Here is an 18,804-nt window from a genome sequence, read left to right on the forward strand (position 1 = left end):
TTCCAACAATGTTGTATGGTTGCGAGGCGTGGGCTATGGATAGAGTTGTGCGCAGGAGGATGGATGTGCTGGAAATGAGATGCTTGAGGACAATGTGTGGTGTGAGGTGGTTTGATCGAGTAAGTAACGTAAGGGTAAGAGAGATGTGTGGAAATAAAAAGAGCGTGGTTGAGAGAGCAGAAGAGGGTGTTTTGAAATGGTTTGGGCACATGGAGAGAATGAGTGAGGAAAGATTGACCAAGAGGATATATGTGTCGGAGGTGGAGTATATATATATATATATATATATATATATATATATATTTATTTATTTTATTATACTTTGTCGCTGTCTCCCGCGTTTGCGAGGTAGCGCAAGGAAACAGAAGAAAGAAATGGCCCAACCCCCCCCCCATACACATGTATATACATAGGTCCACACACGCAAATATACATACCTACACAGCTTTCCATGGTTTACCCCAGACGCTTCACATGCCTTGATTCAATCCACTGACAGCACGTCAACCCCGGTATACCACATCGCTCCAATTCACTCTATTCCTTGCCCTCCTTTCACCCTCCTGCATGTTCAGGCCCCGATCACACAAAATCTTTTTCACGCCATCTCTCCACCTCCAATTTGGTCTCCCTCTTCTCCTTGTTCCCTCCACCTCCGACACATATATCCTCTTGGTCAATCTTTCCTCACTCATCCTCTCCATGTGCCCAAACCACTTCAAAACACCCTCTTCTGCTCTCTCAACCACGCTCTTTTTATTTCCACACATCTCTCTTACCCTTACGTTACTCACTCGATCAAACCACCTCACACCACACATTGTCCTCAAACATCTCATTTCCAGCACATCCATCCTCCTGCGCACAACTCTATCCATAGCCCACGCCTCGCAACCATACAACATTGTTGGAACCACTATTCCTTCAAACATACCCATTTTTGCTTTCCGAGATAATGTTCTCGACTTCCACACATTCTTCAAGGCCCCCAGAATTTTCGCCCCCTCCCCCACCCTATGATACACTTCCGCTTCCATGGTTCCATCCGCTGACAGATCCACTCCCAGATATCTAAAACACTTCACTTCCTCCAGTTTTTCTCCATTCAAACTCACCTCCCAATTGACTTGACCCTCAACCCTACTGTACCTAATAACCTTGCTCTTATTCACATTTACTCTTAACTTTCTTCTTCCACACACTTTACCAAACTCAGTCACCAGCTTCTGCAGTTTCTCACATGAATCAGCCACCAACGCTGTATCATCAGCGAACAACAACAACATGTACATAATTCATACTGTCTGCCTTTATTCATTCCCATTGCCACCTCGCCAAACATGAAATAACAACCCCCTCCCCCCTCATGTGCACAAGGTAACGCTAGGAAAAGACAACAAAGGCTCCATTCATTCACACTCAGTCTCTAGCTGTCATGTAATAATGCACCGAAACCACAGCTCCCTTTCCACATCCAGGCCCCACCTAACTTTCCCTGGTTTACCCCAGACGCTTCACATGCCCTGGTTCAATCCACTGACAGCACGTTGTCTCCGGTATACCACATCGTCCCAATTCATTCTATTCCTTGCATGCCTTTCACCCTCCTGCATGTTCAGGCCCCAATCACTCAAAATCTTTTTCACTCCATCTTGGCCTCCCACTTCTCCTCGTTCCCTCCACCTCTGACACATATATCCTCTTGGTCAATCTTTCCTCACTCATTCTCTCCATGTGACCAAACCATTTCAAAACACCCTCTTCCGCTCTGTCAACCACACTTTTTTTATTACCACACATCTCTCTTACCCTATTATTACTTACTTGATCAAACCACCTCACACCACATATTGTCCTCAACATCTCATTTCCAGCACATCCACCCTCCTCCGCACAACTCTATCCATAGCCCACGCCTCGCAACCATATAACATTGTTGGAACCACTATTCCTTCAAACATACCCATTTTTGCTTTCCGAGATAATGTTCTCGACTTCCACACATTCTTCAACGCTCCCAGAATTTTCGCCCCCTCTCCCACCCTATGATTCACTTCTGCTTCCATGGTTCCATCCGCTGCCAAATCCACTCCCAGATATCTAAAACACTTCACTTCCTCCAGTTTTTCTCCATTTAACCTTACCTCCCAATTGACTTGACCCTCAACCCTACTGTACATAACCTTGCTCTTATTCACATTTACTCTCAACTTTCTTCTTTCACACACTTTACCAAACTCAGTCACTAGCTTCTGCAGTTTCTCACATCAATCAGCCACCAGCGCTGTATCATCAGCGAACAACAACCGACTCACTTCCCAAGCTCTCTTATCCGTAACAGACTGCATACTTGCCCCTCTTTCCAAAACTCTTGCATTTACCTCCCTACCAACCCCATCCATAAACAAATTAAACAACCATGGATACATCACACACCCCTGTCGCAAACCTACATTCACTGAGAACCAGTCACTTTCCTCTCTTCCTACACATACACATGCCGTACATCCTCGATAAAAACTTTTCACTGCTTCAAGCAACTTGCCTCCCACACCATATATTCTTAATACCTTCCACAGAGCATCTCTATACACTATCATATGTAAAAAATATTATCATTTATATTATACTTGACCACTGCTTCCTGCACCAGTGAGGTAGTGCCAGGAAACAGGAAGAAAGACCCATCTACCCATCTAGACACATATGTACATACACACACACGCACATATACATACATTTACATATACATATCAAAATATACATATATACATGCACAGACATATACATATATACACATGTACATATTCATAATTGCTTGCCTTCATACATTCCTTGTGTTTCCCCACCCCACAAGAAACAGTATCGCTACCCCTGATTTAGCGAGGTAGCCCCAGCAAAACAGACAAAAAAGTCATATTCCTTCACACTCAGTCTCTTGTTGTCATGTGTAATGCACTGAAAGTACGGCTCCCAATCTACATCCAGGCCCAATAGACCTTTTCCATGGTTTACCCCATATGTTTCACATACCCTGGTTTAGTCCATTGATAGCATGTCGACCGTGTTATACCACATCATTGCAATTCACTCTATTCCTGCTGCTTTGTTTTATATATCTCCCAGTCATTTGCACTCTTTCCTTGCAAGTATTGTCTGTATGCCTCTTTTTCTCTCTTTCACTAACAACTTTACTTCTTCATCCCACCACTCTACCATTTTCTAATCTTCCCACTTTCTAATCTTCCCATCTCCCAACCTTCTCATGCCACATGCATCTCTTACACATGCCATCAGTGCTTCCTTGAATACATCCCATTCATCACCCATTTTTTTTTTTTATATAGAAAAGTGAAGAATTGAATAGTTGGGACAGATGAAGGTATAATGGGAAAGAAGGAGTGGGGGAGAGGGGCAGTTGGTTGGCAGTCCACCTTGCTTTTTCTTTTTTTTTTAAACTAGCTAAAGTCATAAGGTTTTTCATTTATATACTGGAAGGGATGGGTTGTTTAGTTTTTGTTAGGTTGCTGGGGAAGTTTCTATTGAATCTTTGTATTGTGTTGAGGGAAGTTTTTAATTTCTTAAATGTTTCATTTTCTTGAATTTCTAATGTGGCTTTTAATTGCAGCATTTTGTGCTCTTATATTGAAGGATCGAGTTTGTGTTCATTCGTGAATTTGTTCTGTGTTGAGGATGTAATGGTATCTTTGGTTTGTGGCAAATCTAAGTGCTTTGTTTTGGATTTTCTGAAGTGATTTAAGTTGTGTATTGCTGAGCGTGTGAGTGGGTGTAGGGGGATAATCTATTACAGGGAGGACTAAGGCCTTGACAAGATGTGTTTTTATATTTATTGGCATATTTCCGAGTCTATAAAGTTTGGTGAAAGCTGTTGTACCTTTTTGTATGCAATCTTTCACATTACATATGTAGCCACTGGAGCTGATGTTGAGGCCAAGCATTTTTCCAATCCTTGAAAGTCTATAATTTCATCATTAACTATAAATGGCTGAGTAACTTTTGCCCCCATGTGTATTGGAGTAAACTTTTGGGTGCTTGTCTTAATTTTCTCCAAATTTATTAATTGTGATTTCCTTTGCTGTAATTTTATTTGTCACTTCTTTCGATCTCCCATGATATCCAACTACTTGTATTATGTCATCAGCATAGCAAAGGTTGAAGCCTTTTGATGGTTTGGGTATGTCTCTAGTGTATGTGGTGAGGAGTGTCAGGGAGAGGACACTCCCCTGAGATACTCTGGATTGTAAGTCAAAAGGTGTGCCAATGTGATTGCCAGTTTTAGTATTTGCCTCCCTGTCGTCTAGGAAATCACATAACAGTTTTTCCTTGGTTATAGGTTGGTTAAGATGAAGGATCTTGAATTTCAATCCTAAGTTCCAAACTTTATCAAAAGCTTTAGTGATGTCTCTGAAAATTATTTAGCACTGTCCCCCGTCTGCTTTGTTTTGTGCAATCTGTTCTGTTGTGAGTGCTATTGCCTTTGTGTTTCCTTTCATATGTGAATCTGAACTGAGTATCATATGCATGTTATTCCATTCCAAATAGTTACACAGTCTTTTATTAATTAATCTTTCAAAAAGTTTGCCTGGGACTTTGAGAAAGGATACTGGCTGAAAATTAGTTGCTACATTAGGGTTTTCCCGTGATTTGGTATTAGGTTTATTAATGAGCTGGTACAAGTGTCCTTTCCAAGCTGTTAATGTTAATATACATTGATCCAAATGTGTGAAAAATTTATGAACATTTAGAAATGTACATTCTGTAAATTTACCAAAATGTAATTTCCAGCTTGAAGATAAATGTGATAATCTAACTAAGGAAGTGGCAAACTTGAGCTCAATGTTGAATGATGCTGAGGATGAAAAGAAACGTCTCCTTTTGGAAGCTAATCAGGTAAGTTAACCATGAGTTTTGTTAAAGCTTGTTGGATATTGTTGACATTTGTGGTAGTCTTGATATTATATGATAAAGATTGTAGCATTATAATTGTTCTCAGTATGGTTTTTCAACTTTTATTTCTCATACGTTAAATTATGCCAGAGTACATTGAGAATAAAAGTGACTTTAAGGATTACATAGAAATATGTCTTTTAGCTGTGATTTCGGTGCATTACTTATGACAGCTAGAGACTGAGTGTGAACGAATGTGGCCTTTGTTGTCTTTTCCTAGCACTATGTCGCACATGTGCGCCTGGGGAGGGGGATTGTCATTTCATATGTGGCAGGGTGGCGATGGGAATGGATGAAGGCAGCAAGCTTGAATATGTATTTTATTTTATTTATTTTGCTTTGTCGCTGTCTCCCGCGTTTACGAGGTAGCACAAGGAAACAGACGAAAGAAATGGCCCAACCCACCCCATACACAATTTACACACACACATGCCCACACACGCAAATATACATACCTATACATCTCAATGTACACATATATATATATACACACACAGACACATACATATATACCCATGCACACAATTCACACTGTCTGCCCCTATTCATTCCCATCGCCACCTCGCCACACATGGAATACCATCCCCCTCCCCCCTCATGTGTGCGAGGTAGCACTAGGAAAAGACAACAAAGGCCCCATTCGTTCATGCTCAGTCTCCAGCTGTCATGCAATAATGCCCGAAACCACAGCTCCCTTTCCACATCCAGGCCCCACACAACTTTCCATGGTTTACCCCAGACGCTTCACATGCCCTGATTCAATCCCGACAGCACGTCAACCCCGGTATACCACATCGATCCAATTCACTCTATTCCTTGCCCGCCTTTCACCCTCCTGCATGTTCAGGCCCCGATCACACAAAATCTTTTTCACTCCATCTTTCCACCTCCAATTTGGTCTCCCACTTCTCCTCATTCCCTCCACCTCTGACACATATATCCTCTTGGTCAATCTTTCCTCACTCATTCTCTCCATGTGCCCAAACCATTTCAAAACACCTTCTTCTGCTCTCTCAACCACGCTCTTTTTATTTCCACACATCTCTCTTACCCTTACATTACTTACTCGATCAAACCACCTCACACCACACATTGTCCTCAAACATCTCATTTCCAGCACATCCACCCTCCTGCGCACAACTCTATCCATAGCCCACGCCTCGCAACCATACAACATTGTTGGAACCACTATTCCTTCAAACAAACCCATTTTTGCTTTCCGAGATAATGTTCTCGACTTCCACACATTCTTCAAGGCTCCCAGGATTTTCGCCCCCTCCCCCACCCTATGAGTCACTTCCGCTTCCATGGTTCCATCCGCTGCCAGATCCACTCCCAGATATCTAAAACACTTTACTTCCTCCAGTTTTTCTCCATTCAAACTTACCTCCCAATTGACTTTACCCTCAACCCTACTGTACCTAATAACCTTGCTCTTATTCACATTTACTCTTAACTTTCTTCTTTCACACACTTTACCAAACTCAGTCACCAGCTTCTGCAGTTTCTCACATGAATCATCCACCAGCGCTGTATCATCAGTGAACAACAACTGACTCACTTCCCAAGCTCTCATCCACAACAGACTTCATACTTGCCCCTCTTTCCAAAACTCTTGCATTCACCTCCCTAACAACCCCATCCATAAACAAATTAAACAACCATGGAGACATCACACACCCCTGCCGCAAACCTACATTCACTGAGAACCAATCACTTTCCTCTCTTCCTACACGTACACATGCCTTACATCCTCGATAAAAACTTTTCACTGCTTCTAACAACTTGCCTCCCACACCAAATATTCTTAATACCTTCCACAGAGCATCTCTATCAACTCTATCATATGCCTTCTCCAGATCCAGAAATGCTACATACAAATCCATTTGCTTTTCTAAGTATGTCTCACATACATTCTTCAAAGCAAACACCTAATCCACACATCCTCTGCCACTTCTGAAACCACACTGCTCTTCCCCAATCTGATGCTCTGTACATGCCTTCACCCTCTCAATCAATACCCTCCCATATAATTTACCAGGAATACTCAACAAACTTATACCTCTGTAATTTGAGCTCTCACTCTTATCCCCTTTGACTTTGTACAATGGCACTATGCACGCATTCCGCCAATCCTCAGGCACCTCACCATGAGTCATACATACATTAAATAACCTTACCAACCGGTCATCAATACAGTCACCCCCTTTTTTAATAAATTCCACTGCAATACCATCCAAACCTGCTGCCTTGCCGGCTTTCATCTTCCGCAAAGCTTTTACTACCTCTTCTCTGTTTACCAAATCATTTTCCCTAACCCTCTCACTTTGGACACCACCTCGACCAAAACACCCTATATGTGCCACTGTATCATCAAACACATTCAACAAACCTTCAAAATACTCACTCCATCTCCTTCTCACATCACCACTACTTGTTATCACCTCCCCATTTGCGCCCTTCACTGAAGTTCCCATTTGCTCCCTTGTCTTACACACTTTATTTATCTCCTTCCAGAACATCTTTTCATTCTCCCTAAAATTTAATGATACTCTCTCACCCCAACTCTCATTTGCCCTCTCTTTCACCTCTTGCACCTTTCTCTTTACCTCCTGTCTCTTTCTTTTATACACCTCCCACTCAATTGCATTTTTTCCTTGCAAAAATCGTCCAAATGCCTCTCTCTTCTCTTTCACTAATAATCTTCTTCGTCCCACCACTCACTACCCTTTCTAATCAACCCACCTCCCACTCTTCTCATGCCACAAGCATCTTTTGCGCAGTCCATCACCGATTCCCTAAATACATCCCATTCCACCCCCACTCCCCTTACGTCCATTGTTCTCACCTTTTTCCATTCTGTACTCAGTCTCTCCTGGTACTTCCTCACACAAGTCTCCTTCCCAAGCTCACTTACTCTCACCACCCTCTTCACCCCAACTTTGAATATGTACATGTGTATATATATGTATATATCTATGTATGTGAATGTATACATTGAAATGTATAGGTATGTACAAGTATGTGTGTGGGCATGTATGTATTATTACGAACTCAAGAGTTATTCTAGCAAGGTCGCCAGTAACATATATATGTTACAAATACTGTACTGATCCTTGTCTTGCAAGGACATTAGATTTGTCATGTTTCACAACACAGGATAACACTATCTTATTGTTATGGGATTAAAACAAACACCAACATCAGAATTACTTTCATTTACGTTAACACTGAACATGAGTTTAACATTGAACATGAATTTAACATTGAAATATTGAACATGAGTTAATATTCCAGATAAGATTTCAAACCAGATCTCTTTCTTTTATGACAATTTATCTTCAATAACATGATGCAAGATACAAAGTTGTTAGGCACTTCTGTGGCAAGTTACAATACTCTGACAATCGAAATTATTGTAGAGTCTATAGTGTGCACTTCACTCGGGTAACGGGCACTTCACTCGGGTAGCGGGCACCACTCGGGTGATGGGCACTTCACTTGGGTAACAGGGAGAGGGAAAACCGCTTACCTCGCTGGGCTGGAGAAGGAATCGCGGCTCAGCGGGTGTCAGAGGGTTTTTATTACAAACAGGAACGACTTGCGTCCGCCCTGTTACCTTATAATGCCACCCTTGATTGGCTATGGGCCTAAGGTCCAATTGTGATTGGAGGAGGGTGGCTCCCAAGTTCCACTCCTATTTAGCTGGAGGGCCACAGGTCCGGCAGTGATTGGAGAAGGGGTTATCCATGAAACAGCTGACTGGCTGAAAGGAACTCAAGTTCGTCCCACATCTGCCTAGAGCTCCACCTTCTCATCCTGACAGCGACGACGCTGTATAGGGGCCGTAGGTTGACCCCAACTTGACCTTGTACCTTGGATGAAAGGTCCGAGTGTCGAGGTGGACTGGATTGATGGCCCGGTGTGGCCATCTGGTCTCTCCTCTCGGAGGTATGGGGGTTCAAGTGTTGTGCCTAAGGGGTCCTGTTTCTCCCCTCGGTCATCCTGTCCTAAAATAACACTTACACCATAACTACAAAAACACACACACATAAAGACGAACATGTGGGCACACACACACACGTTCGTAACAGTATATACATGTGTATGTGGGTGAGTTGGGCTATTTTTTCATCTGTTTCCTTGCAATACCATGTAATGCGGGAGACAGCGACAAAGTATAATAAATAAATAAATAAATGTCTTTTATCACAGTTCATAAGGTGCATGAAGGATTCTGATTAATCATCTTAGAAGTATCAGTGAATTGATCCCCAAAAAAGTTATTAGTGAATACACTGTAGGTGGATTCACTAAGATGAGTCAAAGTTTGAAAGAAATTTATTTATTTTTTATGTGATGGTCATCTCAAGAAATGAGATAGTTATTGGTTTGAATATGATGATTTAGGTATTTGTATTTGCTGTGAATTTTTTTATTGATTTATGTTAGTTATGTCATTTCTAATCATTCAGAACGATACTCATTCCCATTCCACTTCCAAAACTTGGTTAGTTTGGACAATCATAATAAGTCAGCCTTTCCTTCAATAAGGCAAAATATTGGAGTAGTATTATGAAATATTATGAAATGTTTAGAAAGCATTGTGAAAAACTAGATCTGTGAAAAAACAAATAATTTAAAAGACCCTATGCAATTTGCTTATCGTAATAATAGGAGTTTACAGGATGCAACACTTGTACTATTAAATGATATTAATAAGCATTTAGATAAGCCCAAATCACAAATTAGAGCACTATACATTGATTTTAGTTCAGCATTTAATACAATGCAACCTCATATTTTGCTCAATAAAATGCTAAAATTGGGTGTAAATAGAAATATCTTAATATGGATTTTTAGCTTATTAACCCAGAGACCCCAATATACCAATGTAAATAATGTTAAGTCTAATGTGATAGTCACCAACACAGGAGCCCCCCAAGGTTGTGTATTGTCCCCAGCTCTTTTCACCTTGTATACAAATGATTGTAGAAGTGAAATTGATGATTGTACTATTATAAAATATGCTGACGATACAGTTATATTAGGAAAAATTGTAAATAATAATTATGAAGGCTATTTAACTCAAGTTAAAAAATTCGTTGACTGGAGTAAACAAAATTTTTTGGAGCTTAATGTAAAGAAAACGAAAGAGATGATATTTGATTTCAGAACTAAAAATAAACACGTACCAGACCTATTAACAATTGAGGAAGAAAACGTAGAAAGAGTAAACCAGTATAAGTATTTGGGCTTTATGATTGATGACCAGTTGAAGGAAAGTGTTAATACAGATATGGTGTCAAGGAAATGTAACCAAAGATTACACTTTGTACGTATCTTGCATAACCTACATGTAGATAAAATGGTCATTAGCCTATTTTACAAATCAATTTTAGAATCAGTTATAAATTTTTCAATCACTGCCTGGTATGGAAAACTTACTTGCAAAGATAAAAAGAAGTTGGGAAGGATTGTTAAGAAAGCAAGGAAACTAGGTGCAGAGACCACATCACTGAATAAGCTTTATCAAAAAGGTACAATGAAACAAGTAGACAGAATGATGAAAGATGTAACGCATCCGCTACATAATTGTTACACGTATCTTAAATCTGGTAGAAGGCTAGCTCTGCCCAAGCTGCGCACTGATAGATACAAAAAGTCGTTTGTACCTAAAAGCATTCTGCTTTTCAATCATCTATCATCACTATAACTTCTAGCTTTAAGTTTCATAACTGTAGGTGATGGTTCATGATAGGGATGGTGACAAGCTGATATCGCATGTACACAATAGCAAAGTAACATTTTATACGAAATATTTCTTGTTAATATTTTAATGTTTTTTTTTTTTACAACTACTAAGGAGCTCTAAAGCCAAAACAAATTTCATTTTGTATTACATTTTGTATAACAATTTGACGAATAAAGTATCTTATCTTTTCTTTTTTTCTTTCATACTATTCGCCATTTCCCGCGTTAGCAAGGTAGCGTTAAGAACAGAGGACTGGGCCTCTGAGGGAATATCCTCACCTGGCCTCGTTCTCTCTTCCTTCTTTTGGAAAATCAAAAAAAAACGAGAGGGGAGGATTTCCAGCCCCCCGCTCCCTCCCCTTTTAGTCGCCTTCTACGACACGCAGGGAATACGTGGGAAGTATTCTTTCTCCCCTATCCCCAGGGATAATATATATATATATATATATGATTTGGTAAACAGAGAAGAGGTAGTGAAAGCTTTGCGGAAGATGAAAGCCGGCAAGGCAGCAGGTTTGGATGGTATTGCAGTGGAATTTATTAAAAAAGGGGGTGACTGTATTGTTGACTGGTTGGTAAGGTTATTTAATGTATGTATGACTCATGGTGAGGTGCCTGAGGATTGGCGGAATGCGTGCATAGTGCCATTGTACAAAGGCAAAGGGGATAAGAGTGAGTGCTCAAATTACAGAGGTATAAGTTTGTTGAGTATTCCTGGTAAATTATATGGGAGGGTATTGATTGAGAGGGTGAAGGCATGTACAGAGCATCAGATTGGGGAAGAGCAGTGTGGTTTCAGAAGTGGTAGAGGATGTGTGGATCAGGTGTTTGCTTTGAAGAATGTATGTGAGAAATACTTAGAAAAGCAAATGGATTTGTATGTAGCATTTATGGATCTGGAGAAGGCATATGATAGAGTTGATAGAGATGCTCTGTGGAAGGTATTAAGAATATATGGTGTGGGAGGAAAGTTGTTAGAAGCAGTGAAAAGTTTTTATCGAGGATGTAAGGCATGTGTACGTGTAGGAAGAGAGGAAAGTGATTGGTTCTCAGTGAATGTAGGTTTGCGGCAGGGGTGTGTGATGTCTCCATGGTTGTTTAATTTGTTTATGGATGGGGTTGTTAGGGAGGTAAATGCAAAGAGTTTCTTATTTCAATACTTGCGCTTATTAAGACATATCTTGCAGGTGAAGGAGTTGTTGAAACGTGAAGTGGAAAAAGGTGATGTGGAAGCTCAAAGAAATAGTGCCATCATTGCTGACTACAAGAAGATATGCTCCCAGTTGTCTGAGAGATTAGACAAAGAGCAAGCTGCAAATACTCAGACTATTAATATGTACAAGGTAGGTATGAAATGTGTTTATTATTAAGTTAATGATTTGTATGGGTATAGTATATTGATTTTGGAATGTAATCCAAAGAAATTCACTTCAAAAGAAATGCTAGACTAACTTTTGTCCGATAGACATGAAATCTGATCTTTTTCATTATTTATGTTGATGCCTCCTGGTTTCCATATTTTAGCCCTTGAATTATATATCTGATTTTAAAAGGATGTTTTTTGATATTCTTTGAATGTTAGTTACAAACTATGCATGAATAAAGCAAAATAACTATCATTAAACTGAATAACAAATGAATTAAAAGAATGTCATGCTGCTGAACTCTAAGAAATTCAAAATTAAAAGTAGGTGAAAGGGAAGTAAAAAAAAAAAAAAATTTTAGGGAATAGGCTACAACTATAACAGTAAAAAAATCTTGTGATAAACTGTTTGTGAACTTCCTCGTTGATGTCAATTTCTGTACCTAGTAGAGCTTGTTACATACAGGGTGCTTTCCAAAATTTTTTAATGTGCAAATCCCTCTGTTTAAAAAACTAAAGAACATTTTATGGCCATGGCACAAGTCACAGAGATAAAGAATCTAGGCTTTGGAAATGAGTTATTTGAGAGGAGTATGTGGTATGACTAGATGGAATGAAGAAAGTCATCAGGGGGTGTATGAGAGAGTTGGTATGACAGGGAATGCAAAGGAAATGAATTGTGGAGTTGTAGGGTGGGTGAAACGTAGTACTTGAGGTGGTTCAGGCATATACAAAAAAATGCATGACGGAAATTTACAAGAAGAGAGTATGGTGGTACTCTTAAAAGAGGTTAGTGTGAGAGAAAGTATCTGTAACATGGAAAAACAGAGTGGAAATTACTGGAGGGACAGAAATGGAAGAATGCTTAGAATGGTGTATGCGAGGGAGGCACATAAGGACAGCGATAAGTGGAGACTCACTTGCCATGGCCTCCTCCTTGCATGGGTTTCAGAGATAAAAATAATTAGGTAGAAAGATAGGAAATTTCATTTGTGCTTAACATTTTTTGCTATTTAATCAAAAACACCACTGACTGCAAGTTAGGAAAGGTATAATCTAGATTTTAGTCAAAATACGTTAACATTTGTGTCATTTTATGTAACTTCCGAATTGAAGAACACCAAAGATTATTAACACACAGTGAAGGGGGCTAATGGGGAGGTGATAACAAGTAGTGGTGATGTGAGAAGGAGATGGAGTGAGTATTTTGAAGGTTTGTTGAATGTGTTTGATGATAGAGTGGCACATATAGGGTGTTTTGGTCGAGGTGGTGTGCAAAGTGAGAGGGTTAGGGAAAATGATTTGGTAAACAGAGAAGAGGTAGTAAAAGCTTTACAGAAGATGAAAGCCGGTAAGGCAGCAGGTTTGGATGGTATTGCAGTGGAATTTATTAAAAAAGGGGGTGACTGTATTGTTGACTGGTTGGTAAAGTTATGTAATGTATGTAAGATTCATGGTGAGGTGCCTGAGGACTGGCGGAATGCTTGCATAGTGCCATTGTACAAAGGCAAAGGGGATAAGAGTGAGTGCTCAAATTACAGAGGTATAAGTTTGTTGAGTATTCCTGGTAAATTATATGGGAGGGTATTGATTGAGAGGGTGAAGGCATGTACTGAGCATCAAATTGGGGAAGAGCAGTGTGGTTTCAGAAGTGGTAGAGGATGTGTAGATCAGGTGTTTGCTTTGAAGAATGTATGTGAGAAATACTTAGAAAAGCAAATGGATTTGTATGTAGCAGTTATGGATCTGGAGAAGGCATATGATAGAGTTGATAGAGATGCTCTGTGGAAGGTATTAAGAATATATGGTGTGGGAGGTAAGTTGTTAGAAGCAGTGAAAAGTTTTTATCGAGGATGTAAGGCATGTGTACGTGTAGGAAGAGAGGAAAGTGATTGGTTCTCAGTGAATGTAGGTTTGCGGCATGGTTGTGTGATGTCTTCATGGTTGTTTAATTTGTTTATGGATGGGGTTGTTAGGGAGGTGAATGCAAGAGTTTTGGAAAGAGGGGCAAGTATGCAGTCTGTTGTGGATGAGAGAGCTTGGGAAGTGAGTCAGTTGTTGTTCGCTGATGATACAGTGCTGGTGGCTGATTCATGTGAGAAACTGCAGAAGCTGGTGACTGAGTTTGGTAAAGTGTGTGAAAGAAGAAATTTAAGAGTAAATGTGAATAAGAGCAAGGTTATTAGGTACAGTAGGGTTGAGGGTCAAGTCAATTGAGAGGTTAGTTTGAATGGAGAAAAACTGGAGGAAGTAAAGTGTTTTAGATATCTGGGAGTGGATCTGGCAGCGGATGGAACCATGGAAGCGGAAGTGAATCATAGGGTGGGGGAGGGGGCGAAAATTCTGGGAGCCTTGAAGAATGTTTGGAAGTCGAGAACATTATCTCAGAAAGCAAAAATGGGTGTTCGAAGGAATAGTGGTTCGAACAATGTTGTATGGTTGCAAGGCGTGGGCTGTGGATAGAGTTGTGCGCAGGAGGGTGGATGTGCTGGAAATGAGAAGTTTGAGGACAATATGTGGTGTGAGGTGGTTTGATCGAGTAAGTAATGTAAGGGTAAGAGAGATGTGTGGAAATAAAGAGAGAGTGGTTGAGAGAGCAGAAGAGGGAGTTTTGAAATGGTTTGGTCACATGGAGAGAATGAGTGAGGAAAGAGTGACCAAGAGGATATGTGTGTCAGAGGTGGAGGGAACGAGGAGAATTGGGAGACCAAATTGGAGGTGGAAAGATGGAGAGAAAAAGATTTTGAGCCACTGGGGCCTGAACATGCAGGAGGGTGAAAGGCATGCAAGGAATAGAGTGAATTGGAACGATGTGGTATACCGGGGTCAATTTGATGTCAATGGATTGAACCAGGGCATGTGAAGCGTCTGGGGTAAACCATGGAAAGTTGTGTGGGACCTGGATGTGGAAAGGGAGCTGTGGTTTCGGTGCATTATTACATGACAGCTGGAGACTGATTGTGAACGAATGGGGCCTTTGTTGTCTTTTCCTAGCGCTACCTCACACACATGAGGGGGGAGGGGTTGTTATTCCATGTGTGGCGAGGTGGCGATGGGAATAAATAAAGGCAGACTAGTATGAATTATGTACATGTGTATATATGTATATGTCTGTGTATATATATATGTGTACATTGAGATGTATAGGTATGTATATTTGCGTGTGTGGACGTGTATGTATATACATGTGTGTGTGGGTGGGTTGGGCCTTTCTTTCGTCTGTTTCCTTGCCCTACCTCAGTAACGTGGGAGACATCGACAAAGCAAAAAATAATAAAATAAAGAAAGGTATTAAAAAAGAAAAAAAGTAAGTCCAGGCTCTGACCTAGGATGACTGGACACTGCCATGTTGTTTGTGTACACTGAAGTTCAGTAGTTTTAACTGTCCTCCTTGTACTGAGAATTTGCTTAAAACTGCAAAGAAGGATGAATTTCAGCTGATCATAATTATATGATTTGCTGAAAAAAATTCACAGCAAAATAATTATGAAAAATTTATGCATGATGTTTGAAGTTTAGTAATGACACTTCAAAAACAGTTTTTGTATTCAATAGCTGTAGCATTACTATAGAATTGGTTTTTCATGCTTATTCTCGGTTTCCTGCATTAGTGAGGTAGCGCCCAGTGCAGGCAAAAGAAAGGCTTTACTTTCTCAAATTCATTCTCAAGCTATCATATGTAATGCACTGAAACCACAGCCATGGCTATATTCATTCCAAATAAATGCAGGGCAGTGAGGATGGAACAGTGAAAGTAGGCCTTGGTATGATATTTCTAAGTGGGAAATGAATTACAAGAATCTGCACGTGAAAGTGGTCTACGGATTGACATCATGCCTAATTTATTGCCTGAGCTACACATAAGGAGAACTGTGAAAGGTAAATTGTCTGCTGGCAAATATAAGAATCACATCCCAGTATTGTCTACTGGCAAATATAAGAATCACATCCAAGTATGGTCTACTGGCAAGTATAAGAATCACATCCAAGTATATGGACAAGAACATGTTCATAACATTATTCACTACATAAATCAAACCAAAACTGGGTTATGCCTCAAGTCCGGTCACTGCACGTAAAGAAGCTCAAAGATTTGGTTGAGAACATGTATAGAAGGTACCTGAATTAAGAAACTTGAGCCACACTGAGAGGCTGAGGGCTACAAAGCTGTCCACCATGGATGAGGAGACAAAGGAGGGACCTGATAACAGCCTACAAGTTTTTAAATCAGCTGGATGATACTAACTGGTAACAGTTCTTCAAGAGATGCAGCACCAAAGTAACCAGAGGTTATAACAGAAAGATGGGTGAAAAGCTTGTCAGAAAAGACGTTGAGAAGTGTAGTATTAAGGTGGTGGATGGTTCATGTTCAGGTCTGTAGCAATGCTGCGGTGTTTCTAGGACCTTTCAGCACATGCAACACTGATAGCATTCTTACCTGCTATGAGTTAATACAAAAAGACAACCCTTTTTATGATAAAAATAGTTGCATGAGAAAACAGGCATCAAGTTTGTTTATGTGACCAAGCAGGCCCTTATCTCAGACTGGCAGGCAGTGAAAAGCTATGTCTTGTTTCATCTTGAAAATTCAGTGGCAGTGAACAAGCTATGTCTTGTTTCATCTTGAAATTTCAGTTACCTTTGGAGGTGTAAATAAACAAAAGGAAATGTTGCACCATTAAGCTACTGTAAATCAGTAAAACTGATGTGTGCATAAGACATCATATGCTACTAAAATAAAGAGAAACTGTGCTGAGATACCACATCAAGGTCAATAATGAACAAACTTAAACTTCACATCCCAAACTTAGTCTAATGGGCCCATAACTTGCCATACTAAATTTGTGATGGAATGGGCTTTCATGGTAATTTCTTTTAGATCTTAAACATAGTCTGGTGAGGTCTGAAGGGTCCATTAGAAACTGAATTCTGTGCATTGAATGGGAGTTTACTGTATCTGCTGATTGATAGGCATGAAAAAGGAGAGATTGTTGGATATGAGCATACTGAGGGGTAGTTGGTGGAATGTCTGATCATTTCATGCTGGAGGTGTGGGTGAATGTTTATGATGGGTATAGAAAAAGGGTTAATGAATTATGCATGTGAAGGAAGTCTATCTAGTATATGTCTGATGCCTGTTCCCTTCTGGAAATCCCTTAAGGGGGTAGCCATGACAATAGAGTGTTCATAACTAGTATACTCCAATGCCACTTCCTATCCTATAGTGCCTTATCCTTAACAGGCCACAGGCAGAGGGCAAGTCAAGCACAGTGTTTGCATAGGCTTTTACCTAATGTTCCTACTTACTACTATACCTAATGCTCCTATCTAAATGTTCCTATCTAATATTTCTCTACTATTTCTATCTACTGTTTCTACCATTTTGCCAAAGGGCAGGGCTAGCACATAGTGCTCACCTCAGGAAAATCTAGTGTTACAAAGAATGACCTGTGTGAATTAAGAGTTGTCAAATGTCATGTGTGACTAGGATAGATTGCATGTTCGTGGAGAGAATGCCAGTAGTCCACACGTGGGTGAGGCAGAAGGAAAAGACAGCTACCTAAATCATAGGAGTGCAACTTGACAACCACTCAGCTGTTACTAACCTGAGTGGACTGTATCCAGATATATCAAGAGAGACTGAGTGAATGGGACTAGTTGAGAGAAAGGAAATCAGGGGAGTGGAGTGGAAGGTATTCAGGGAAGCATTGCATATGTGATCAGATGAGACAGAAGATGGAAAGTGGACATACAAAAAAGGATAGCGAGTGATGAACTGAGGAAGTTAAATAATTCGTTAGAGAAAATGGAGGTTTGGGAGTAATATATGCTGTTTCAGTGTTCAGTCTGTAAATTTTTTTTGGTCATGTCTCCCCAAACTTTAATTTATCCAATCATCATATGAAATTATTTCATTTGTTCATTGAGATTTTTTATTAAACCTAGTGTAAACTACATAAAGCTACTGTAGGGTGAAACTTTGCCATACATCTTAATAGTCAAGATTTGTTCAAGTTATGGTTTTCAGTCTTAATTCTTTTTTTTTCTCCTGGCAGCATTTCAAACTTTTCCTTTCAAGCAATTGCTCTTGGTTGCCAAATAATTCTGATTTTTTTTGCTTTGAAATTTGTTCTAAAAATTATTTAATATTCCCATACTTTTGAAATTTAAAAGGGGTTTCTCATTACCAAAACTTAGTCGTTTTGGAAGATTTCTTTTGAGATTTAATCCCTTTGGAAAACACCTTTCTGATCCTGAAAAATGGGGTTAATGAGGTACATATTGCCAGCTTGTGTTATACCCCTTCAGCTTTTACTTAGGCTATGAGGAAAATAATAGTAATTTTTTTTCCCCATTATTTAGGCCAAAGTGTCTTCATGCGAGAAATGCAGCGGTATTCTATCTCCTGTCAGTGGCCCACCAGGAGAGCTGGGTGTTGAAGAATCGCCTGCTGTGACCAAGCTTCTTCAACAGGTTCGTGAGCTGGAACTAGAGCTGGCACAGACAAAGTTAGCATTGGTGGAATCTGAGTGTAAAAACCAGGTTAGTTCATATTTGTTGTGATACTAATATTGTTTTATATTACTTACCATTTTTTAAGTAAATTCAGAGCCATAAGTTTGCTGTTTCAGCCATCAATCAGAAGGAACATAGAATCGAATCATTAATGTATTAGAACAAAATGGAACAGTTGTTGAGTTTGGGGATTTGTATTGTAA

At 39.9% G+C, this 18,804-nt stretch overlaps 1 protein-coding gene across 6 annotated transcripts in view; it reads left to right on the forward strand.

Annotated features, from left to right (window-relative positions):
- LOC139748664 (rab GTPase-activating protein 1-like) overlaps positions 1 to 18,804 on the forward strand; it is a 158,869-nt gene that overhangs the window by 124,178 nt on the left and 15,887 nt on the right. For all 6 annotated transcript variants that reach the window (XM_071661926.1, XM_071661927.1, XM_071661923.1 and 3 more), the window contains 3 exons: positions 4,807 to 4,911; positions 11,910 to 12,065; positions 18,449 to 18,628. In XM_071661926.1, coding sequence (XP_071518027.1) covers positions 4,807 to 4,911; positions 11,910 to 12,065; positions 18,449 to 18,628 — 441 coding nt within the window. The remainder of the gene's footprint in view (positions 1 to 4,806; positions 4,912 to 11,909; positions 12,066 to 18,448; positions 18,629 to 18,804) is intronic.

The sequence above is a fragment of the Panulirus ornatus genome, chromosome 5, assembly GCF_036320965.1.
Source record: "Panulirus ornatus isolate Po-2019 chromosome 5, ASM3632096v1, whole genome shotgun sequence".
NCBI lineage: Eukaryota > Metazoa > Arthropoda > Malacostraca > Decapoda > Palinuridae > Panulirus > Panulirus ornatus.